The sequence below is a fragment of the Cervus canadensis genome, chromosome 3 (genome assembly GCF_019320065.1).
Source record: "Cervus canadensis isolate Bull #8, Minnesota chromosome 3, ASM1932006v1, whole genome shotgun sequence".
Classification (NCBI taxonomy): Eukaryota; Metazoa; Chordata; class Mammalia; order Artiodactyla; family Cervidae; genus Cervus; species Cervus canadensis.
Window position 1 is genome coordinate 24,589,486 of NC_057388.1, and position 27,352 is coordinate 24,616,837.

Consider the following 27,352-nt stretch of genomic DNA (forward strand, 5'->3'; position numbering starts at 1 on the left):
TCTCTTGTGAATTTCTGTAAATGCAAGGAGAATGTAAACTTGGGAGAATAAAAAGGCTCCTTTCTAAAACCCTTAACTGGGTTATATGTAATAAATTATTTTGCTATTGAGATCATCATTAAGACTACCAGAAATCCAAAAAAAACAGTACCTGAAGCAAATATAGTTATCTATGTGAAAAAATGAAACTGCCGCTGAGGACAAAGCACTTATCTGATACACGGCCTCCCTTCTTGGGCTTCTTAAAAATGCCTACCGACTATGGTTTAAACCACTTTCTGAGGGATACCTTAACTGTAGATCACCATGCTCTGAATTACAAGAATGACCCCCATCCCACTGGGCCATAGTTACAAGGGTAGATTGCTACAGCTGGTTTAATGGTCTATGAGACAGCCAAACAGAATAGCTCTATCAAATAGTACAGGTAATCAAGAGTAACTGATGACTGTCTAGCCAATAAAATCTCTTGCGACTGTCAGCTGAGGGTGATGAGAACAAAAGTAGCAGCGAGAGAGTAGAAGAGTTCATCATGAGGGCACAGCCCGGCATCGGCAGCGATAAGAGCCCGATGCTAGGGAGGGTCACAGGGAACCATGCAGCTGCATCTGAGATGTGTGTGTGTGTGTGTGTGTGAGAGAGAGAGAGAGAGACCTTCTGGTGGTCAGACATGTGTTCAACTCCAGTCTATATCTCAACCTATTTGAAATCAGGAAAAGCAACCATTTCTGGTATACTGTGAAGTCTGGCTATCTAACAAGGCTCTTTTTTCACAAATTTCTCCAGTACCTTATAATATAAAATTCTCATCACTGAAGATAATTCCAGAATCTCTGTGCCTTATATACTTAAAAAAAAAAAAGTCTAACATAGCTAATACTTTTCAAAAAGCTAAAGACTTTTTTAGTAGGTCCCTATCTTTAAAACTAAGACATAAAAACAATGACCTTCAGATTCTTTCTTCAGTTCTACAGATATAAGTTTATATTCTATTAATATATTCTCTATTAACAGAAAAACTCAATTAGATCTTTCAGAGTTGACATTAGCATCTTAACTTTTTTTTTCCTGGTAAATATAACTTAGAGTCATTTTATGACAAAAATCAAATTAAAAAATGAAATTTTGAAAGAAATAGGCAGACTTTAATAATGTCAGAAGGTCATTATTTACTCCAAACTAAATTAAAATCAACCTTACTCAAAAATCTAAGGTATCTAATGACTATTTACCCTATCTTAAACCATTTACTTTGAAATTTCTACATTACCCATTTATCAATCATAATACAAACCATTGTTTTCATAAGTAAGTTATAGTGACAGGATGGTCCCAATGTAAAGAGACAAAAAACTGCCAAGCTCTTTGCAAAAGTAGAAGACAAAGCAATCTGACCTGCACTAAAGTCAATTAAAGCCTATAAATAACCCTGAAGTTACCCAAGACTATTTTCACTACTATTTTTTCTCTTTCATCATTTTCATTTCATTTTGTACAGTAAACAGATTTACATTTACTTAGACCTCTGGGCTTCCCTAGTGGCTCAGAGTGCCTCCAATGCGGGAGACCCGGGTTCGATCCCTGGGTCAGGAAGATCCCCTGGAGAAGGAAATGGTAACCCACTCCAGTATTCTTGCCTGGAGAATCCCATGGACAGAGGAGCCTGGTAGGCTACAGTCCACGGGGTCACAAAGAGTCGGACACGACTGAGCGACTTCACTTCGACTTTCTTTCTTTCTTTCTTTCTAGAGCTCTAAAGGGCTTCCCAGGTGGCGCTAGTCGTAAAGAATCCACCTGCCAATGCAGATCTAAGACACACGGGTTTGATCCCCTGGGTCTGGAAGATCCCCTGGAGGAGGAAATGCAACCCACTCCAGTAGTCTTGCCTGGAGAATCCCATGGACAGAGGAGCCTGGCGGCCTATAGTCCATGGAGTCACAAGAGTCAGACACAACTTAGCATGCACGCACAGATCTCTAAAACCATTCTTATGGATTCTAACAACATAAATATAGTGAGAGAAAAGAAATGAAGGAGCACAACTTCACTTCAGTTTGAATGAAAGGAACAAAGCAAGATCACATTCAATGAACCACTAGAAAAACCATAAACCTGTTTGAAAAATCTATTTTATAAGATGTACCAAATAAAAGTTGACACCTTAAAAAAAAAATTGATCTTTGGTTCATTTACCTTTTCAAGTCACCACAATTTTACAAAGAGAAGTAGAAGGGAAACTGGGGATATGTATTAATAAGTATTAATACACATGTATTAAGTATGTATTCATAAAATCGTGTAGCCATTGTGTAAAATGGACTGATAGTTACTCAAAACTTTAAACATACAACTACCATATGACTGAGAAATTATACTCCTAGGTATATATCTAGACTGAAAACTCAAATACATATACAAATATGTTCACAGCCAAAAAATGGAAATACCCTAAATGTCCACTAATGAATAAATGGATAATCAAAATTGTGGTCTCTCCTTACAAAAAAGTATTTATTATTCAACCATAAGAAGGAATGAGGCAGTGGTGATAAATGCTACAAGAGGGATAGGACATTATGCTAAGTGAAAGGAGCCAGGCTCAAATGGTAGATATTATGTGATTCCATTTATATGAAATACCCAGACTAGAAAAATCCGTAAGACAGAATGTAGAATGATGGCTGCCAACTGCTGGGAGAAGAAAATGGGAAGCAGCTGTAGTGGATACAATCTTCCTTTCGGAGTGATGAAAATATTTTAGAACTAGATAGAGGTGACCACACATCTCTTGTGATTATACTAGATGCCAGTGAATTGTTCACTTTAAAATGGTAACTATCTCATGTCAATTTCACTTTCACCTCAATTTTTTGAAAACTTTAAGGAAAAAAAAAAAAAAAAACTGGGTCAGCTGTTAGAAGACACAATTTCTAGAACCGGGTTCTAGGCCAGCCACTTATAGCTGACCTCTCTGAGCCTCAATTTCTTCATCTGTAAACAGGTTGGGAACAGATGATAATCAAGCTTCCTCTCATTAACAGTTGCTCTATATCTGCAGCTCTGAATTTTTAAAGAATTGTATCAAATAGGAATTTATCTGGGAAAAAAAAAAGCATGAAGTACTGGTTAATGTTCTCAGACAGTTTTACATGAAAGTCATTAGAAAGTTTAACAAAATTGCCTCTCATGATGACCTTAAATTAGGTGAACATAAACATTAAGAGGCAAGTCAATAAAGGCAATTCTGTAGAAGTAAAACTAATGTGTTCTAAGATTGTAATTTTCTAGTAGTCATGCTATATCCAAGGACAGAAGTTAGAGAATCTAACCACAGTTATAAATAAATAAATGAAATTTGCAAATCTAGAAGAAAGACTGGATTATATAACTCTCAGGCACCTTCCCTTAACATCAATTCTTTCAGGCTTTAAGAGGTGCTGAGTGTTATGTAACCGCAGTCACTGAGTCCCGGCAGTCTGTATTTCAGGTTCAGAGCTAATCTATTAATGTGCCATGCTGTGCTGACCTTAGTTCTCAGTCGTGTCCTGCTCTTTGGGACCCCATGCACTGTAGCATGCCAGGTTCATGGGATTGTTTCTGCAAGCAAGAATACTAGAGTGGGTTGCCACGCTAGCTCCTCCTCCAGGAGATCTTCACAACCCGGGGATCAAACCCAGATCTCCCGCATTGCAGGCAGATTCTTTACCTTCTGAGCCACCAGGGAAGCCTTAATCTATTAATATATACAGCTAAAAATAAGGTAAACCATAAATACTAAAGAGCCTAACTATTGTTCTCACAACTCTTATAAGTTGGCAGACTAAAGCCGCATAAGCAAGCCAAAATTTTCCTCAGGAAGCAGCTTTGGCTATATTCTAACATAACAAATGTTGACCTGACTTATCGGAATCTCCCACCATACAGTATAGCAGAAATAATTTTGGTCTAGAAAATTTAAGCCAACGATGTCGGCTGCCACAGCCAAAGAAATATCTTAATAGCACTCCTATGAATTGTCTCAATCTGTACTGGCAAACTAAACTTTGAGATGTGCCCACAAATGACTGAGACAACTGACTAGTTGTACAGCTTTTTTAAAAAAAATATCAATTGAGCTTTAGAAAAATGGGTACCATTCATACCCACCTAAACATAGGTAAACCAATGAATGCAAACCAAAAAAGAGAAAAGGAAAACAAGCACCATTTACCAATAATTGCTCTTCAGTCATCTTGCTAAGCACATCTGAAAGCCATGAATACAAAAGATACATATAAAAAAAGACGCATGTCACAACCGGCTGTTAAAAGCATCTTTTCGATGTAACCTAAACCCCTATGACCCATCATAGGCATCGTATGCTTGGTGTCACAACATCAAAAAGTTAATTCTCCCTTCATAATTCAAACGTGAAATAAGATCATTGAATACAAAATCAATTAATTTTAAAAAGTATAACAGCTTTTAATCATGGACATATGTTCTGCTTAGTAAGGGCACATGGGTTTTAATTACTAGCTGATTAATACTGTAACTATGCAAAAGTATACTTTCCACTTAGCATACAATTTTCTTATTTATATATCCAGCTACTACCAAATTGACTACTTTACTACTTACTCTATTGTGACCAAAAATACATTAAAATTTTTTATGCTTTTGAATGAACTCGTCTTTCAAAAGTAATTCCATAGTTCATTTGTGTAACTAAAGTAGCTCTTGAAGTCTACTAGTATTATACTTTAAAAAGTTTTAATTTAAAAGAAAAATAAATTTGCTACACTCTGTTGACATCTCTCAAGTTTAACAATGCAAAAAGGTCAAGTTATGTATCAAATTAAACAAATGAATTGCAGTAATTTATTCTGACAAATTTGAATCAGTGAAACAATTATAAATTTCTAGTTCCATATACAGTTTATACTTTAGTTAATCCAGACTGAATGGTTTCTTTATGAAACTCATCTCAATCCTCTATGCATAAAATTCCAATGTACAAATAAAGTTTCCTTAGGTAATATACAAAGTCCCTTTTTTCACAGTTTCTAAGTCTACACCATTTCCTCAACACTGAAAAAAATCTGGAGTTGTGCAATTAAAATTGTTCCTGAAAAGCATCAAGTGTAAAAATAAAGAAAAAGCAAAGGCTTTGCTATTATTAGGTACAGCAGAGGGTCCAACTCACACAAGCAAGCACGCTGGAGTGAGAAGAGCTATGCTGGGCAGAACTAACCAGACCCTGACACTCCAGAGCTGCCTCCTGCTATTGTGGTAACAAAAAAGACCAGTCCTCTCAACACTCCCCTAGGAGCTTGTGGAACAGCAGTGTGAAATGCTGGGCTTCTCCATGGATCTTACACAACCAATCCACATCCCTTAACAGAGGGAAGAATACAGAGCTAGGACTTCCTATGACTTTCAGCCCATCCAGGTCTTAAACTGACTCCTGAGAGCCATTCACTCAATTCCCAACTCTCATCGACCATGGGACCACTGAATATATTTTCCAGACCAATTCTGAACCCATGATGCCCTGTTGACGTTGTCCTGTCATTACCAAAAGATAAATTTATTAGTTATCAGTCCTCTCCTGTACTCTACCCACTGTACTGTTCTTGTTACTTCCTCCTTTATCCAACTTCCCATTGCTTCCCTTCCTCCCAAAATCTCCCTCTGGGTTTATTCTGCTCTATGATAAAAATAAATGCACCTATATCATCAACAATTTCACTGTTTGCTTTACGTAAAAGCCGCTTCCCCTGCAGCACTCTCAAAGGTTGCTTACTCTTTCATTTATCAAGTACCCCAACTTCACAATGAAGGGTCACAGTCCTAACCATAACTCTCAGCCAGGCTCCGGTAAAAAGGAAAAAAAAAAAAACAAACCTGTCCCAGTGCAATTGCTGCACATCAGAATTACCTGGGAGCTTTTTAAAGTCCCACTGCCCAGATTACACCCCCATACAAATTAAATCAGAACAGCTGAGGCTGGGAACCGGCCATTGGATGACCTAACGTGCAGCAAAGCTAGGATAAGTAACGTTGGCAGTCTGCACAGTTCCCCAGGTGATCTTGCAATATGCAGTCACAGGCACAAACCACTGATCCCCAAGGCATTCCTAATCATTCACTCAAAACTCTTGACACGTAGCACATGACAAGCTTCTCTATCCTAAGTACTATATAACCTTGAATTATTTCAACATATATCCATTCAACACTCTTTGTTTTGCTTTGTTTTTTTGAACACGCTGCACAGCTTGTGGGGTTATCAGTTCCCCAACCAGGGACTGAACCCGGGCCACAGCAGTTAAAGTGCTAAACTCTAACCAGCAGACCACCAGGGAACTCCCAACTCTGCTGTTAACATCATAAGCATTTCACCTCCACCAACTTTCATTGCAAGTCCACTTTTCCCACTGTTAGACCACACATCAAATTTCAACACTCTGTCTTCTCTGGATGGGAAATGTGACTATCTTACCCTCTGTTCACAATCTTCCAGTTCTCCACTATTTAAACCTGTTAAATCTATTCTTCATTATTATTCAAAATTGCAGACGCCTAATTCTTCTACTTTCTCCTTACTTAGCCTACTTCTGCATTCATTTCCCTATCCAGATCAGACTCCACAGCTCACCATTTCAACCACTCTCTTGCCACTATCTTCATTTATCACATTAAGTTGGAATTGTCTGCTTATTTCCCTGTTTATACCATATGCTCTAAGTCTCATGAGGACATAAACAGGGTATGTTTTGTTCACTGATGTATTCTTGGTGCCAAGAATAACATCTGGCACATCCAGTCTTCCCTGAATAAGTATATCCAGAATACACAGATCTTCTCACTAATCATCTAAATCAGTGTTATAACACATCAGTATTTTTTTCCTAGTGATAATCTTCACCAGACTACCTTCTTATCATTAACTGGCAGCTTAACACTTAGCCGTAACTTGCCCTTGGTTTCTGTGTCCGATCAATTCAGTGAGCAGCTCTCTACAGGGAGAGGGAAGAGAAGACAGGAGTACAGAGCGCAACAACAAACAAACTCTACCGGAAAAAGGAGACACAGACCAACACTTCAGAAGCTTACAAAAGCAGGAAAAGATAATTTCCATTGCCACCTTTAAGAGTAAATTTTTAATTTAATGAAAATATTCTCTCATGTGTATTAAACACAGGGAAAGGTATGGAAGTAAGTACCCAGACTGTTTTTAAAACAGAGAAAGCAAGTAACACTTTCACTTTTTACTAAACAGTCTTCTAAACTGGTTTACTTCCCAAGCTGCATGAACTTTTTTAATAAAAGTCGCTCAGTCATGTCCGACTCTTTGCGACCGCAGACTGCAGTCCACCAGGCTCTCTTTCCATGGGATTTTCCAGGCAAGAGTACTGGAGTGGGGTGCCATTTCCTTCTCCAGGGGATCTTCCTGACCCAGGGATTGAACGCAAGTCTTCCGAATCGTAGGCAGACGCTTTTACCGTCTGAACCACCAGCGAAGCCCCTTAATATATATATTGCAAATAATACTTTATTATTTTTAAACTACACATATCACTTTTCCTACAAAAGACACACCATATCCTTAACTCATTTTATTTACATTCAATCAACAGTCATTTAAATATTTAAGTGACAACACTATCATGGGTGTTTATTTCTATCAAGCAATGATCATGATCATAAAACTTGCATTCCACCACGTGAAAAACATGAAACTAACACCTTGCTGAAGAAAGCAGGGCGAAACAGTTAGTCAAACTATGGTAATAGTAAGGGAATACTCAATACATAACCTTTAAAATGAATCTGCTATGGAAAAAATCTTAAAAAATGGATACTTAATCACCTAGATAACCACAACGGTATGATCACTCACCTAGAGCCAGACATCCTGGACTGCTAAGTCAAGTGGGGCTTAGGAAGCATTACTATAAACAAAGATAGTGGAGATGATGGAATTCCAGCTGAGCTATTTAAAATCCTAAAAGATGCTGCTGTAAGTGTGCTTCCCTCAATATGCCAGCAAATTTGAAAAATTCAGCAGTGGCCACAGAACTGGAAAAGGTCAGTTTTCATTCCAATCTCAAAGAAAGGCAATGCCAAAGAATGCTCCAACTACTGCACAACTGCACTCATCTCATACGCTAGCAAAGTAATGATCAAAATTCTCCAAGCTAGGCTTCAATAGTACATGAAACGAGAACTTCCAGATGTTCGAGATGGATTTAGAAAAGCAGAAGAACCAGAGATCAATTGGCCAACATCCGCTGGATCACAGAAAAAGCAAGAGAGTTCCAGAAAAACATCTACTTCTGCTTCACTGACTATGCTAAAGCCTTTGACTGTGAGGATCACAACAAGCTACGGAAAATTCTTCAAGAGATGAGAATAGCAGATCACCTGACCTGCCTCCTGAGAAGTCTGGATGCAGGTCAAGAAGCAACAGTTAGAACTGGACATGGAACAACAGACTGCTTCAAAACTGGGAAAGAAAAAAATAAAAAAAACCTGGGAAAGGAGTACATCAAGGCATTTAACTCATATGTAGAGTACATCATGTGAAATGCCAGGCTGGATGAATCACAGGCTGGAATCAAGATTGCTGGGAGAAATGTCAATAATCTCAGATACACAGATAACACCACTCTTATGGCAGAAAGCAAAGAGGAATTAAAGAGTCTCTTGATGAAAGTGAAAGAGGAGAGTGAAAAAGTTGGCTTAAAACTCAACATTCAGAAAACTAAGATCATGGCATCTGGTCCCATCACTTCACGGCAAATAGATGGGGAAACAGTGGAAACAGGAACAAACTTTTTTTCTTGGGCTCCAAAGTCATTGCAGATGGTAATTGCAGCCATGAAATTAAAAGACGCTTATTCCTTGGAAGGAAAGCTATGACCTTCCTTTAATATGCTAGACAGCATATTAAAAAAAACAGATATATTATTTTGCCAACAAAGGTCCATCTAGTCAAGGCTATGATTTTTCCAGTAGTCATGAATGGATGTGAAAGTTGGACTATAAAGAAAGTTGAGTGCCAAAGAATTGATGCTTTTGAACTATGGTGTTGGAGAAGACTCTTGAGAGTCCTTTGGACTGCAAGGAGATCAAACCAGTCAATCCTAAAGGAAATCAGTCCTGAATATTCATTGGAAGGACTGATGCTGAAGCTGAAGCTCCAATACTTTGGCCACCTGATGGGAAGATCCACCTCACTGGAAAAGACCCTGATGCTGGGAAAGACAGAAGACAGGAGAAGAAGGGGATGACAGAGGATGGGATGGTGGGATGGCATCACTGACTCAATGGACATCAATCTGAGCAAGCTCTGGAAGATACAGAGGACAGGGAAGGCTAGTGTGCTGTAGTCCATGGGGTCACAGAGTCAGACACGACTGAGTGACAACTAAACTAATTTGTATATTGTCAAGGTTTACTTAAGTAGTAAATAAAAATTTTTAAACATTAGTAAGTATAATAGTAACAAGGTGGAGGTGATTAGGGCAGACACATTGCTGCAAGCAACTGTGAAGAGGCAGTTGGACCACAGTTAGAAACGATCCTCGAGACAATCATGACTGATCTGTGACTCCTAGACATGGAGTGCTGCTCAAAGAATAAGCCAGCCTAGTTAGGGATCTGCACAGTCAAGACCCAGAGACTCAGAACATGCTTGTTGTTGTTTAGTCACTAAGTCGTATTAAACTGTTTCGTGACCACATGGACTGTAGCCCACAAGGCTCCTCTGTCCATGGGATTCTCCAGGCAAGGATACTTGAGTGGGTTGCCATTTCCTTCTCCAGAGATCTTCCTGACCCAAGGAGCAAACCCACGTCTCCTGCTTTGGTAGGTGGATTCTTCACCACTGAGCCACCGGGAAAACTCTATTAGACGTTAGGGAAATGCAAATCAAAACCACTACTAAGATACAGATAATAATAAATATTCTTAAGAATGTAAAGAGACTAGAATCCTCCCATGTGGCTTGTGGGAAAATAAACTCAATCACACAGCAAATTACCTTAAGCTCCTCTTACAAAAGTAAGTTAGAAAGAATGAATTTAGCTAAAACAACAGAAGACTGCCAAACTGTTCTCTACTAAAGTACACAAAACTTTTACCACGGCAGATAACTAGAATATAAGGTAAAACAGGCCACATTCATAAGTGTCCCTTTGCCTCATTCTTATAAGACTTTAACAATAAAAAAAAAAAGTCCCAAAATCGACAATTCAACTTCTGCTTTTCCTCATAATAGATAACAAAAGCAAAGTCCCGGTAGTTAGATGTTCAAAGCGCAGCCTAATACTGAACTGTCACCAATCTCCCACTTCTCCTTTTCCTTCTTATGAAAAGAAGCATCCTATTTTAAAGGAGTGCTTAGTATTAACTGCTTAGTGCTTTGCTAACCACTTTACATATATTTCTAATTCTCACAACAACTCTATGACATGTTATATTACTAACTCTAATCTATAGACGAAGAACAGCTTAAGACACAGAAGCGAACCACGAACTAAGCTTGGTTTAAAATTCAAACATGTCCTGAACCATGATTTCACACTGGCTCTCGAGTAGGTTTTTGTTTTTGTTGTTGTTTTTTAATGATGTGAAGGTGATGGGCAAAATTCTGCACACGTATCTAAGGAATCAAATAAAAGGGATTTATTAAGATTTAAAAATTCTATTTATCAGAAAAACCCGAAGTGACTAAACTGACATATCTTAAAGTCCTTGGTACTCCTTAAGAATCTGATGTAGATTTTGTAGGTATTACTATTCAGATAACTTTCCAAGGTATATTCTAGAGTTGATACAGGTTTAGAAAAATTTCCTTCATGTTCCTAAAGGCTGTACAGTAACAACTCAACAAAACAACAATCCTGAAAGTACTACAAGATACTCTTGATTCACATAAAAAATAAAACTCAACATCATTTATTAACTCTGATATTATGAGGCTTTTTAATCAATAAATTCAGACAAGAAGGCATACAACACAAAAGGAAGTTATACTGAGTTGTATTATTTAAAATATATACATAAACTGTGTATACATTTGCCTTTTAAATTAGCAATGGAAAATATTTTTAAATCCATTAAGTGGAATATAACTTAAAAAAATAAAAGTTAAACTCTTTATTGTGGCCTGTTAAATTTACTTCAGAGGGAGAAAAAAGGGTGAAGGTCAAGGGAAAAAACCGAGAAAGGAACCTGCAGAACTACAGACACAGAAGAGAATAATATGAGACTGTGCTGTGCTAAGGAGGCAACTGAAAGAAGAGAATAATAAAAGACAGAGATGAGGGAGAAAAAATCAACATATTCACAAAGCAAAACGACAAGGAGGCAAAAACAACTATAGTAAGGAAAACAGAGACAGACACAGATTCACCCACAGAAGACCTTGATGGCACAATCTTCAGCTAAGTAAACATTGTTATCACATGAACACTCCACTCCTTGAATATAACAATTTATTGCTTTTACAGGAATGCAGATAAGGAGATGCTGAGTAAAGGAATTGCAATTATTTATGTTCTTAATACCCATATTTACATGTAGAGTACAATTAATAACTTACAAATGAAAGTCCTTTTCTTAACCTACTATACATACAGTACTACTAATACCAACCAAGTTAACTACGTATTTTCTTTTAAACAAAGGATTTTAACACTTCTCATCTTTCTATTCTCTATAAAGGAACAATTCAAGAGAAAAGCTTATATAAATTCTGAGTTACTTTACATAAAGCTTGATTAAACTGACAAGAACCACAGTATTTCCCATAGCAGAAAACTACACAATGCTGACACTTTTTAAAGTATAACATGAGAATACTACAACTTTTTCTTTCACTTCATCTATAGTAAAAGCTTTAATGGCCAGAAGAAATTATCAGTCAGTCAAAAGTTCTAGTTATGGTCATGGTATACAAGTGTCACCTCTCTTGATGTCCTCCTGATATTTAGTCTAAATTTAGCCCTAGTGCAATACATAAATCAGAAAGTTAACAAAAACTGAGAAAGTAAGGGAACAATGAGATCATCTGGGTCAAAAGGGAATTACTTTATTTGATTTGACATTTTAAAACTTATCCAATGAAACAAAGACAAAACACAAAAAACAGATATTAAACAGATATTCAAATATAAAAATAGATATGCAAACAGATATTAAACAAGTGGTTTTAAAAAATTAACCACTTATTACTTACTTCTGAGGAAATAATAAAATCTAGAAATTATCTGGGTGTTACTGTGGGAAATACTGTGTGCGGTACTTAACATGCTATTTCACATAACACTGAGAACAACCCTATGGGCTAAGGATCATTAATTTAAAAGTTACACCAATGAGAAAACTGAGGTTCATAAAGGTTAATAACTTTCTAAGGTCAAAATACTCCAAACTGACAAAACTTACAGATTCATATCCAAATAATCTGACACCAACTGTCAGTCTTAACCAAAAGCATATACTCTTCTTCAGAAACCAAGAATGTAAGAATGTTCAATCTGTGATTAGAAGAGACAAAGACATAGATGATAACACTCGAGTTCCAGCAGAGAGATAACCTCACTAACTTCTGCAGTCCTATAAATTTTGCATTAATGCTTAGTATTTGACTGAATATTATGAGCTATCAGACATTAACTTGTAGAACTTGGTTCAAAAAATATTTTTTATATAAAATACTCTTAAGCCTAATCAACTTTTCTAAAATTTTTATATAATTAATATACCCATTATTTGTACAGCCTATCATTTCAGTTTCTTTTTCCGTACTTTTGTTGTGCTATACATTTCAAGTTGTCTCCTACCTCCCTCTAGCCCATTTCCTCTTATTCTGCTAACTCTTACCAGGATTAGACCATTGCAACAGTTTAAGTGTTGAGCACTCAGGTAGTACACAAGAAAAAAGCATCAGATATTAGCAATTAACACTGGATATTAAAGTAGCTGGTTATATTAATAGTTGCAATCTAATTAACACCCTCAGGAAAATTCTGAGAAAAAAAAAAAATGCCACCTCAAATAATCTCAGGAAGAGAAATCAACAACAAATTCTAAGATATATTATGACTTGGAGAAACACTGGTAATACATAGTATCAGAGTATCTTAAAATCAGACCATTATTTCCCCAAACAGGTGAAATTAAACTGAGGTGAAATTTTATTTCAACTCTTCCCAACAAAATTTATTTCCCAACAAAATAAATTTCCCAAACAAAATTTATTTCAGCTCTTCCATGAAAACTGTACAACTTCAACCAGTTTTATAAATCCCAAGCCTCAGATGCCAGTGAACCCAAGGGCCATTCTCCCTACATGTCCTGTTGCCACACAACGTCAGCCTGGAAATAAAAATGTCACAATACAAAGAATCACATACTCTCTCACGTGCCAAACCACAGCCAGGCTAAAAATAACTCCAGGGTTCCAGGAGCAAAAGCAAGTCTGATTTAAATGGGAGTTAACACTCAAAGCCTCTTCAATAATGCCGGGCTAAAGTCAAAAGCAAAGCAGAATTCACCTTAGGAGTCTCTTAGCTGCATCAGAATTAAAAGTCCCGCAGGAAATGGGAGAAAACAGTGCAATAATCTAACAATGCTGAATTATTCCAGATTGTATATGAGCCTCTGGTACTAACTGAAAGATTATTAAACCAGTTTAATTTTCACCACTGAACAGAGCAGAATTATTTTATTACACTTTTCTGGTACATGTTATTTCCGAATACACAATGGAAACAGAGATGAGTGAAATGAGCAAACAGTAAGAGTGACATGGAAAGATATTTTAGGTAAGAGATCATGGTAGCAGCTGCCCTCCTAGAAAATGTACTCCCCAAATTTCCAATTTTTGAAATTCATGACCAAATTTTCACTCCTGCAAATTTCAAGAGAGCATTAAAGATCATACAAACATGACACACTCCACAAAGCACAGAAAAATCTGCGTCACTGTACTACTATAAAGAAAGCTTTAGGTTACCTAGTTCTGGGATACAAATGAAATCATAAAAACACAGCAGTAAGAGATACAGAGTACAATCCAAGTTGTTCTTGCATTTATAATTTATTACATAAAAGCAACACCAACCTAATCATATTTCTCCCTGTAGGAAAAATTAAAAGAGAATTACATTCTAACTAAATGCCTGATGTTAGCTTTTTTTTGGGTCAAACTTTTGTGTGTTTTGTGATCCCAAACATAATTTTCAACCACAGTGTACTATTTTAAAAACCCTTATGGAGTTAGATACCAACCAGTCTTTAAAGGGTAATTAATGTGACAGTTTAAATCTATCAAAGACAATTTTTATCCTAGTAATTTTTCAATTTACTTTCATTTTATTGAAGGGAATATTCAACATTCTTTTATTCGACAGCTATTTAGGGAGGACTGAGTGTTAAGCTCTGTTCCAGACACTGGGAACACAATGGTAAACCGCGTATTCGGGAGTTTACATGAATATGTAATATATGAGGGTAGGGACAAGTATTACTTTTAGCAAGGTAATAGAATTCAGCTAGGTCTTTCAGTAAAATTTGGTAGACCTCTTACGGAGCAATAAAGAGCTTTTTTCAGAAAAACAAAGCAAACAAAAAAAGACAAATTCACTGATTTTTTTTACTTCTGTGAATTAGCTTGGCGCAAACAGAGACAGTGGAAGAGGGCTAAGACTAACTCTTCACTTGTAAGAAGCGGTTCATTTAGAACTGCCATCTCATCCAAACGGGTAGTTTCACCTGGAGTTATTAAAAAAAAAAAAAAAAAAGGGCAAGTAATCACCTATTAATTACAAACTCTACAAACTATTATTCTTCTTAATTTTTCACCTTTTAATTATATTATTTGTTTTATTCTGACCAAAAAAAAAAAAAAAACCTCAAGGCTTCAGCTGAATGATGGCCAAACTGCCAACATTTAGCTCTGACGGTGAATTTTCTGAGGGGAGGTTTCGGGTCAGATGCAACTTCAGCACCAGAACTAGCATGTGCCTACCACACAGTAGGGGTATGTACGTTTGGTAACCAAAGTGACCCACAAAAAGTAATCTTCAGTACAAGATACTACCAAAGCTGTTTAAACCCTGTACTAAACAAGAGCTTTTCCTCTTTAGAACTTACCATGGGTTGGTTAAAAATAAAAGATTTCTTTTGCCACAAATATTTCATAATATGTACACACAAATGACTATGAACCCCCAAATAAGCAACCTTTTCCAAAATATTTTTCGGAACTTCCCTTTCAGAATTCTTTGGAATCAGTTTACCAACCACACAAGAATTATCCTCATCACTAGCTGCCAAGACATGCTGTCAGTATTTTTTTTTCCTTTCCCTTCTTTCAGTCCAATCCCTGACTCCCCTGTAATTGTACCAATAGCCAGAGGACACCCTCTTTTCTCCTGGGATCCACCCACCCACTGAGAAGCCTGTGAGCCATAAAGCTAGACGGCGCCTAGGGTTTGAATTCATGTAAGTGCAAAGCATAAAGAGAAAAAAAATTATATATTAACCACTAATATTTGTATAACGATTGACAGTTTACAAAGAGTTCTACTCTACCATTTATTCAATTTTCACAACAGTATGAGAGTAACTAAGAAGGTGACATCATCTCTGTTTTACACAGAAGGAAACTAAGAAAGTTCAAACAACTTCCCCAGTGTCACATCATAAATAAATCATGAAGTTAAGACTTATCCCTGTAATGCTTAACATATAGGTCATATTTGGGTAGCCTCACTTACTGAGGTAGCTAATAGACAAAGTATGCAACACCATGACTCCAACCTATTATTCAAATTTTAATCATTTTTAATATGATAAAACAGAGCTGTCCACTTGATTCAAAAATGTTAAGTCAATGTTAAAGTACCACCAATTGAGGGGGCACTTGGTCTCTGAAACCACAAAATTTCAAAACACAGTTAAAAAAGTTACAGCCTTGAACCTCACACAGGAATGCCATAAAGTCACAGCTTTGCCATCAAACAGCTAGTTAGTGAGTGGCCAGCATCAGACACTCTCAACCATGATAGAACCCATTTTCTTCCTCTTCCAGAAGCTCATGCTCTCTCCTTTTCCACTATTAGTCAGCTAACAGAGCTTAAGTGATCCCACCTGAAACAATCTAGTTCAAACATCCTCTCATAGCCGTTTTTCCTCTCTTTAAGGATACTCTATTCCATAGATAAACTAGAAAAGACACTGAACATAAACATAAGCACATCTAACAATGTGATGATTAAGAGATAAAGCACCTTTTACAATCTGCAAAACTCTATGTATGTGCTGCTAGTTACTGCACACAGAAATGAAGAGCCATTTCTGAAGTGGCCTTACTATTCACAAACCAATGCCTTGTTATCTTTTAAACTACAAACATCTGTACTCAGTTCTTCCAAATTTAATTCCATGTTTCCTCAAAATAATTTCATAAACTTGTGGCAATTAGTGCAAAACTTTTAAACACAGTGGACTAGTTAAGAAACTATTTTATATCAATTTTTGTGAAAGTGAAAGTGTTAGTCACTCAGTTGTGTCCGACTCTCTGCGACCCCATAGACTATAGCCCGCCAGGCTTCTCTGTCCATGGAATTCTCCAGGCAAGAATACTGGAGTGGGTTGCCATTCCCTTCTCCAAGGGATCTTTCCAACCCAGGGATCAAACCCAGATTTCCCACACTGCAGGCAGATTCTTAACCATTTGAGCCACCAGGGAAGCCCAATTTTTGTGAAACAGTGGTCAAAAAAAACTTTGGAACAATCCATCTGAACATTAGTATCTCCAAACCCAGGACATCCAAGGATGGTTATAGAAATCTAAAACCTCTTTTTTAATATTCTGAAATGCCAAATGGAAAAGCAAAACTTACCTAATATAAAGTTACAGGGTTTAACTAAAAAAATTCAAACATATTTGCTTTGGTTTGCTGTTCTATCAATGAGTTAGCTATCTGCTAATCAGAAGTGATGAAAAATGGGCATATGTGTGCTACAATAATAAAATATAATGGAAATAAATATGAAGTAAGAATAATTTATGTATAAGCTCTCTGAAAATCTGGAATCAATGGGACAAAAAAATGAAACATAGGTCCTTCAAGAATTCTTGAGAAATGGCTGACAATATTCAACTTGGTTTGTCAGAAGATCCTAAACAAACTCGTATGTAGAGTGACAAGGTGACCTCATTCTAGACAGTGATGTCCTTATACTTCCCTTGTAAAATCTCTTTCCCACCTCTTAACATCCTTTGAATGTCAATGGGCCTATGGTTCTTGTTCTGGTTAGTAGCCTTTAAAATGTCATTAATTAATAAAGAAACAGATCACATCACTTAAGGAATAATTCAACCCAAGTGTATGTCTCTGAACAAATATATTAATCAACAAAATCAAGTCATAATTTTTTCTTAAGCACTTACAATGAGCGGGGGGGGGGGGGGGGGGGGGGGGGGGGGGGGGGAGGGGGGAGGGGGGGGGGCGTGTGTGTGTGTGTTGTGTTTGTTCAAAAAAAAGCTCTGAAAGTCCAAAGATCTCCTCCTGATGGGGTGTGGTGTGTGTGTGTGGTGTGTGTGTTTTTTCAAAAAGAGCTTCTGAAAGTCCAAAGACTCCCCTGGAGGGTGTGTGTGTGTGTGTGTGTGTGTTTTTCAAAAAGAGCTCTGAAAGTCCAAAGATCTCCCCTGATGGGGTGTGGGTGTGTGTGTGTGTGTGTGTGTGTGTGTGTGTGTGTTTTTCAAAAAGAGCTCTGAAAGTCCAAAGATCTCCCCTGATGGGGGGTGTGTGTGTGTGTGTGTGTGTTTTTCAAAAAGAGCTCTGAAAGTCCAAAGATCTCCCCTGATGGGGGGTGTGTGTGTGTGTGTGTGTGTTTTTCAAAAAAAAGAGCTCTGAAAGTCCAAAGATCTCCCCTGATGGGGGGTGTGTGTGTGTGTGTGTGTGTTTTTCAAAAAGAGCTCTGAAAGTCCAAAGATCTCCCCTGATGGGGGGTGTGTGTGTGTGTGTGTGTGTTTTTCAAAAAGAGCTCTGAAAGTCCAAAGATCTCCCCTGATGGGGGGTGTGTGTGTGTGTGTGTGTGTTTTTCAAAAAGAGCTCTGAAAGTCCAAAGATCTCCCCTGATGGGGGGTGTGTGTGTGTGTGTGTGTGTTTTTCAAAAAGAGCTCTGAAAGTCCAAAGATCTCCCCTGATGGGGGGTGTGTGTGTGTGTGTGTGTGTTTTTCAAAAAGAGCTCTGAAAGTCCAAAGATCTCCCCTGATGGGGGGTGTGTGTGTGTGTGTGTGTGTTTTTCAAAAAGAGCTCTGAAAGTCCAAAGATCTCCCCTGATGGGGGGGGTGTGTGTGTGTGTGTGTGTTTTTCAAAAAGAGCTCTGAAAGTCCAAAGATCTCCCCTGATGGGTGTGTGTGTGTGTGTGTGTGTGTTTTTCAAAAAGAGCTCTGAAAGTCCAAAGATCTCCCCTGATGGGGTGTGTTGTGTGTGTGTGTGTGTGGTGTGTGTGTGTGTGTGTGTGTGTGTGGTGTGTTTTTCAAAAAAGAGCTTGAAGTCCAAAGATCTCCCCTGATGGGGTGTGGTGTGTGTGGTGTGTGTGTGTGTGTTGTGTGGTGTGTGTTTTTCAAAAAGAGCTCTGAAAGTCCAAAGATCTCCCCTGATGGGGGGTGTGTGTGTGTGTGTGTGTGTTTTTCAAAAAGAGCTCTGAAAGTCCAAAGATCTCCCCTGATGGGGGGTGTGTGTGTGTGTGTGTGTGTTTTTCAAAAAGAGCTCTGAAAGTCCAAAGATCTCCCCTGATGGGTGTGTGTGTGTGTGTGTGTGTGTGTGTGTGTGTGTTTCAAAAAGAGCTCTGAAAGTCCAAAGATCTCCCCTGATGGGGGGTGTGTGTGTGTGTGTGTGTGTGTGTGTGTTTCAAAAAGAGCTCTGAAAGTCCAAAGATCTCCCCTGATGCACAACTCATCACATCTCAGGGTTTCCACAACTCATCACATCTCAGGGTTTCCCAAATCAAAATACAACAAATTCTTTTAAGTCTTTATATTAAGTCAGGGTTCTCCAGAGAAACGGAACCAACAGAAATTTTTTTTTTTAAGAGATTTATTATGAGGGACTGGCTCACAATCTTACAGAAGCTGAGAAGTCCCACCATCTGCCGTCTGCAAGCTGGAAGAACAGGAGAGCCAGTGGTGTAATTCAGCCCACAGGCCTGAGAATCAGGGAAGCTGACGGTATAAATCATGGCCCAAGGGTAGAAGATGAAATGACACTCAAACAATGAAGCAGAAAAAAAGGGGCAAATTCCTTCTTCCCATTGTCTTCCTCAGGCCCTCAAGAGACTGGACAGTGCCCACCCACACTGGGGAGAGCAATCTACTGTAAGGAGTCCACCACTTCAAATGCTAATCTTGAAAAAAAAAAACAAATGCTAATCTTGTCCTCATCCACTATATCCGGAAATAATGTTTAATGTGACACTCCAGGGCTGGTCAACACATAAAACTATCACAGTCTGTATGCAATATGACACAAATTCTAACACCTTCTCTGAGAGTAAATCACCTATCAAAAGCTATAAGAAGTCCTATTTAATTTCCCATAGGCAAATCTTCCAAACATATTTGAACCACAAAATTGTACTCCCTTAACAACTATTAACCTGGGACTTCTAAAGGGGCAGCAGCTTATGCCATACCCATTTGGACATATTTGTTAACCACAAAATCAAAAATTAGCACTAATATACCCCCAAAAAAATCAATAAATCTGTATGGAACTTACTTAGCACACCTGTAAGTAACATTTACTAATGCCCTATATTTACACACAACCCAAACAACTACTAAATTTAAATAACTACAATTTTTATTCACTATTTTTAAAAGCATGCAGGTCAACAGACTGCTGATTGGTTCTTATTCAAAGACAGCCTCCAGAGTATGCCATGGCACTGGACCAAATTCAGCATATTTTACTACATCTTCTATACCTTTAGTTCTCTGTAATAATACTCAGAAATAATATCCCCCATCGCTTTTAAAAGTGTGTTTAATGAAAATTCACTAATAAATATTTCATTCAAGTGTTGTGAAAAGTCAGATTAACTGAAAAAAATTCTCAGGTAAACTACTCACTTACCCATACCCTAAGTCTGATATGTTGAAATTCACTCCTATTTTAAAAAGAGTGGCACTTCCCAGGTGGTGCTAACAATGCAGGTAGACAGAAGAGATGGGAGTTCAATTCCTGGTTAGGGAAGATCCCCTGGAGGGCATGGCAACCCACTCCAGGATTCCTGTCTGGAGAATCCCCATGGACAGAGGACCCCAACGGGCTACAGTCCCTGGGGTCGCAGAGTTGGACACGACTGAAGCGACTTAGCACACACACAGAGGATAAGTAAGTGAGCATTAAACAAATAATTTTCAAGTATAGTATTTACAAATTATTGGACAAATGTTCTAGGAAGAACAATAAAATTAAGAAGTCCTGAAAAAAAGGTTAAATGGACATTAAGTGGGGAAAAAAAAAAAATCCTCTCATCCATATAAGGAAATGCAAAGGACACAAATACACAAATACACCTAGTGAGTCTTCTAAATACTTCAATAGTATTTAGAATGAAAACAAAACAAAGTCAAAAAACTTAAATTGAGAACTATGTTAATAACTTCTCTTTACATTAAAAAAAGAAAAAAAACAGCATGATGATCTACTTTCAATTCACACTAATCTATCATATCTCACAGGTTTCTTTTTGTTGTTGTTGTTTTATTTTTATTAGTTGGAGGCTAATTACTTTACAATATTGTAGTGGTTTTTGTCATACATTGACATGAATCAGCCATGGATTTACATGTGTTCCCCATCCCGATCCCCCCTCCCACCTCCCTCTTCTCACAGGTTTCTAAGTTCAGTGTATACAAATGAGTTTGCTCAACTGGAGAAAATTTTCCTTTCAGCTTAATTTAATGTAGCCCTTAATTGATCACTTGCATGGTTTCTCACTTCTGCAAAGGTTTCAAAGACCTAGTCTGACAAAATGCAAAAGTGAAAAGTTTCACATGAATGTTTATTAATTCTCATTTGATATGAATGTTACATTAAGTAGGTATATTTTTTACATCCCCACTTCAGTTTAAAAAAAAAAACCAAACTCAAAACAGTGTACTGATGATTATGAGCTACAAAAAAAAAGATTAATGATGCATTCCATACTGAGCCACAGAAACAACAAACAATTTGGAATGAGTTTCTAGGTATGATTACTGACTCAACCAGTTGTTTTAAGCAAGCTATTTTAATTATCAACCTCAGTCTTCTTATCTGGCTAATGGGGCTATCACCTGCCCCAGTGCTGTGATATGAAAGAACTGAGCAGACTGTATGATTCTCCACTTTCTGAGCACAGCATATGCTCACTGAACAGAGCTCATCATTACACATTTTGAGATCTCACATAAAACAAGTCACAGCCCCCAAACATGCTGATATCTAAGTTAGCACAAAGAGAAGCAATAAGAAGAAATCCCACACTACAATTTTAGTAAATCAATACTGAATATCATTTTACCTCCAAAATATTTCAAAACAAGACTATTTCTGAATGTGGTCCAAAAAAACCTTAGGTCAAGCAAAAAAGTCTTTCTCGAGTAATAATAATTTTCAGTTTATCTACTACAATATTCAGACAAAGAAGCAGTACGGTTTAAAACCTATGAAGAGAGCTGAAAATTACTCAGAGGGAGCAAAATGGTCAGAGTTCTGTACCTAGTCAGGAGATGGGATTCCAGTTTCGCCTCTGCCACTAATAGTTGTTTGGCCTTGGACAAGTATCTGGGCTTCAGTTTTCTAATCTATAAAATGATTACTCACAAACATAGATAAGACCCAAGTAGCATTTAATCTGGGCCTTACTTTGGACAGGCAATCCAGGGTAGTTGTTAACAATGGACTCAGCAGAGATAGCCGAGGTTGGAACCCTGGCTCTGACTCTTAAAAGCCAAGTGCAGCACACACACATGCATACACACACATACACGTACATACATCCACACACACGTACATACATACACACACACGTACACACACACGTACACACATACACACACGTACATACACACACGTACATACATACACACAGGTACATACACACACGTACATACACACACGTACATACACACATGTACATACATACACACATGTACACACACGTACATACATGCATACACGTACGTACACACGTACACACGTACGTACACACACGTACATACACACACACACACAGCACTGAAGCACATCTAACTACAATGACTGACTTACTATTGAAATTATCTCACTGAAACATGAAATTATTTTAAAATAGAGAAGTTAAGGGGAATTCCCATGTGGCCTCGTGGTTAGGATTTCAGGCTTTCACTGCCCACGGACCAGGTTCAATCCCAGGTCAGAGAACTGAGATCCTACAAGCCATGTAGCATGGCCAAAAAATAATTTAAACAATACAACACAGATGCTTAGGAAGTTCAGTCTTCCCTAGTTTACTAGTAGGCACTGAATTCATGTGAAAGCATTACAACTCTTCAATGGCTGCTAACCTAAGCCAAATTTAACCAAAAGATCATCTCATAAAATACTGTATATTATCAACAGCACTGAAAAATTATAAGGCTAATAATCTTTCCCACAAAATATCACACTAAAGGTAAAAATGAAACTTCTGATACTTATCTTTTTTTCCTAACCTAATACTGCTAATGACAACAGAAGCTTATGATGTACCATAATGTCTGGGAATAAAATTAACTACTGGACTGGAAAAAAAAAAATTGCCGTATATAGAAATACAGAATGAACTACAAACTACTAGAAATAAGTAGTTCATGAGCTAAAATCAACCAATAAGGATTTACCAGGCACATCATATGCCAGGCTCTGTACACATTATCAAGTACAAATATCAAAGTATGAAGTTCCTCAGAGTCAATAAAGTAGGACAGGTAAGTACTCTATTACCACGTTTTCACACAACAAAAGCCACTCATCTACAAACATTTCTATCAGTCCAAGTAGGAATACTTCCCATTGCCCATTAAAATTTCTTCCTATCCTTAGTTCAGCCCACAAAGATGCCCAAACTAGTCCCTGACAGCTGACACTGGAATCTTCACAGGACTTCAAGTGAGTAGCTTCTAAGACACTTCCTCAAATCCACACGCCTCAGAATTTATCTTCAATGACACCCAAGAGCATACACCACAATACCTAACTGTGTGAGGTCAAGTACCTAGTTACATCAATTTTGTTCTTCCCCTTAAAGTACTGCTACAGAAGGCAAACTCTGCTTCTTCAAAAAGTCTGCTTTTTGCAATGGACATCAGACAACAGAAAAGGGAAACTGATTGGCTAGTCACAGTTGCCCTACTTCCATTTCAGGACCAAGGTGGGGTGGGGGGATCTGTTCCACTGAAAGTACCACAGGAGCCTTAAGCAAATCAAGAGGACAGATGCTAAACTCAACTTTCCGATTCCCACGATTTAAGCGAAACGTGAGGGGTGAGCGATAGGGGGTTAATGTAACCGGGCTACCCAAGTGTCCCCTCAGACAAAGAGGTCCTCTTCACGAAGTAGTCAAGGTGGAGGGGGTAAAGAAGCCAGACTGGCCGAGTGACAAACCCAGGATGCTGACCGAGTTGGGAAGTGGAGGGCCCTAGAGGCCAGGGACCCGAGAAGGGAGGCACCTCGGGCAAACCGTAGGGGAACAAGAAACAGCAAAGAGACCGACGCTGCCACACAGCAACGCGTAAGGGGACGCCACGAAGGGAGCGGCGCGTTAGGAGGCACAGCGACAGCAGGAGAGAGACCAGTGCCAGGGGCGACGGGCAAGTGGCAACCGCGAAACCAGAGGCACAGGCAAGCTGGAGGTGGTGGGACTGTTGAGTCAGCACCGCTCCTATTCAAGGGGCACTTGTAGGATCCCCGCTGCTGCTCGGCCCCGGGGGCCCGCTACCAAAGGTCGGGCCCGCCAGCGGCTGAAATGATGCTATCTGACCGGCCAGCGCCGGCCCCTTCCCCATTTCACAGGTAAACACTGGCCGCCGTCGCCGCTTACCTCTGTTAACATTATTACACCCCGGGGAAGTGAGCTCCTCCCTAGCCTCGCCGCATGGCAACAGCCGTAGCAGCAGCGAAAACTGCCTGAGCCGCCGCCAACGGCGGCAACAGCTCCTTCAGTCCTCTCCCGGGCGGCGGCTTTACTCGGCTTCGCTGGCTTCCCCCCGGCCCGGCTGCTCGCGACGGACGCGCCGCCATCTTGGAAGAGCGACGTCCGCGTCTCCCTGCGACGTGCGCTCCCATTGGCGGGCGCAGGGGCCGCCGGCGTCTCGTGACTGTCGCCATAGCGCCGGCGCGCGGGGAAACGGAGGCCGGCGGCCGGAGACCAGCTCGGCGCTAGCGGCCAGGGGCCCGGGGCAGGGCGCACTGGCTGATTTGGGACCGTCGGGAGGGCAGACAGGCCCCAGGGAGGGACCGGCCCGGGAGCTGGCGCGAGCGCCCGAGGCGACCGCTTATCTTCGGCCGCACGCCGGGGTCGGTCGGCCCTGGGGTGGAGCGACGGAGGCCGAGGCTTCGACTGATTGCGCGGCGGACCTCGCGCGTCTCGGGGATAAGGAGGCAGATGTCCAGGAGAAAAACTTCCCTCTCGCATTTCTCTGGCTCTGGGGCGATCTAAGAGCAGCCGGGGGATGTCGTCTTTCTCCACTGTGGCTTAAATACGATCTGAAACTGCTCCCTGCTCAGTCCCTCTCCTAAACTTTGCCAGAAACTTTCGTTTGTCCTTACCAATCCTCAGCGAGTTCTCTACTGGGGTGCGCGACGGGTGGTGGAAGCGATACAGGCATATCAGCTTTACCCATATCGTAGCAGTTAAGACTGCCGCTGATTCGATGATTGGCCAGCACCTGTATAACAATGAGGACTTGGTTTTGCCCCTCGTGAGAAATTTCTTTAAAAAATCAAAGCCAGTTTTGCTTTTTAACTGAGGTCTGTACAGCTCTACTGGCTTCTTGATGCAATGTGTGTATGTGTGTATATCAGAGTAAATTTCAGCAGGTATCATTGTAAATAGTCATAACTGAAATGGGTCAGAGCTCTGGAACCCAGCATGCGTAGGAGCCCCTGAGACAGACACCGTTCTAAACCTGCACCTGGATGAGTTACGATATAGGAAACAAGGCAGTCACTTCTACCTGAATTGTAATGAAAGTAGTTTACCTGAATCTGCTCCCAAAGTGTGTTGCCCTGTTATAAGAAACCAGTTTCCAAGGAAATTGACAAGTTTTCAAATTTGACCTGCAGAATCCTTCCATCTCTTAAGGGGATACGAAGGCATTTCGGAAAACTAAGACCAGTAGAAGTTCCTCTCTAGTGGAGTGCCCCGTCCCCTCTTCCTTAACGGTAGTACTATTGTGTAAAATGAAATTTACTTAATACATTACTCTTAAATTCTCAAGGCGTTACGGACTGTTACCGCGTGTCCTCCTCATCAAGGAAACAGGATGGTTCATTTTGGTAGTCAGAAATTCAAGATAAATCCTGATTTTACTCCATTCAACTAATTGAGGCAAGTAATTTTGTGTTGTTTTGATCTACATCTGATACATAATTTCCATATTAAAGGACGAGCAAAATTCCGACCTCTGCAACAGAATAACATGTGTTACTGGTATTGACAGCATAAGCCATGAATAGGACATAAGATTGGAAAATACTATCTGGTCTAAGATACTAAGGGAAATGAAGAGGTACTAGAGACAAGGAAGAACCTGGAAAAAGACAACTGTTCCAATGTATAAATAAAACAGGAGGCTCATTAATATTTAAGATACCAACTAGTAAAACTGTAATTTAGGTGTAATTTACACCGAAATTACCACACCGGAGTAATTTTCTTTCACATATTTTTCCCATTCCAGAAGAAAGGCATTTTCACTTATTTTAAAGGTGGTAAATTAAGTGTAGACACTACTTGAGGTTTGTACCAGCCTGTAATATGACATGGGTATACTTTTAACGTTTAGGAGTTTGTAGACCTAAGAGCAAGTCAAAATCATTAGCTTCAAGTTTTCTCACCCAGAGTTCTTTCTGTGACCTAAAAAAGCCCTTGTGCTATCTCCTCTCCCAGTTCCACCCCACATCCACCTCTCTGACCTCATTTCTTCTAAGCATTGCTCCTGTAACAGCATGGTATCCTAGCTCTGGGGCCTTTGCACTGACTATTTATCTGGAATCATCTTTCCACCAGATACCGGCATGGCTAGATCTCTCACTTCTGTCCCATCTTTGCTCAGATGTCATTTTTTTCTAAGGAAGCCTACATTTAAAATGTTACCCCTCCCCCAGCATCCTCCTCAAAGACCCTGAGAGGAAAAGGCCTAATTAAAACTGAATTTTTAAAAAATCCCTGGTGTTGAATTTTTTTTTAATTGACAACTGTGTTTTCTTATCTTCCTATTAGTGGGGGAATTACTTTTACTGTCAATAAAATGCCGGGGAGAAGTTTATGACAGGATTGTAAGCTGAGACTTTCCCTTAGCCTTATGTTACTGCTGGTGTTTTCAATGGTGGTAATAGGATAAGGGGGATAAAAAGATAAAATATGTTAAAAAAATTTTTTTTTCTTAGGTATATGTACCTTGAGCATGAGTTAAAATTATTTTGTTAGCAAGGGAAGCAACAGAGTAAGGTATGCCATTTCAGAGACTTATGGAAGTTGGGAAAGAGAATGCTTACAGAAGCAGCTAGCTTTAAAAAACATAAAAAGTAAACATCTAATTTGGCACAGATTTCAGTTTCATTCCATGTGGTCTTAAAAACATCCTATCTCTTGTAAAGGAAACTTGGGACAAGCTGACCTAAGATGCCAGGTTCTTTGGCTATCCATCAGAAATTTAAAACAAAACAAAACAATCCATCTTAAGAAACATGATAAGGATACATCTGTGGTTGTTATTGCAAAAGGTTTAATTCCTCAGCAGCCAGTTTGTCCAGTTAACACAGAAAGGATGACAAAAAGGTCAGAGGCAAAAATCAAGTGTGTGATGCTTTTAAACAGGCCATTGCTGGTGATTTCTAAACCTTAGAGCAAAAATTCAGAATATCTAGTTTGTCGTCTTAATTTTAAAGCAAAGAAAAAAAATTATTCTACATATTCAGGTTGTCACATATCAGCTATAATCCTTTTTGAGAAACTGGGAAAGTGTAATGTCAATCTCCCAAGCAAATTCCATCTATCGAACTGTTGGTGCATTTAGTCCTTTGGTTTCTTAAGCCATTTTCCTAGCTAC

General features: G+C 39.0%; 1 protein-coding gene across 2 annotated transcripts in view; it reads right to left on the reverse strand.

Annotated features, from left to right (window-relative positions):
- Positions 1-24,348, reverse strand: part of SNX13 (sorting nexin 13) — a 153,203-nt gene extending 128,855 nt beyond the window's left edge. Inside the window, exon 1 of one of the 2 annotated variants that reach the window (XM_043462781.1) lies at positions 24,121-24,348. In XM_043462781.1, the coding sequence (XP_043318716.1) occupies positions 24,121-24,132 (12 nt within the window). In that variant the 5' untranslated portion in view covers positions 24,133-24,348. The remainder of the gene's footprint in view (positions 1-24,120) is intronic. The other variant, XM_043462782.1, reaches the window with a different exon arrangement.
- Positions 24,349-27,352: the final 3,004 nt, after the last annotated feature.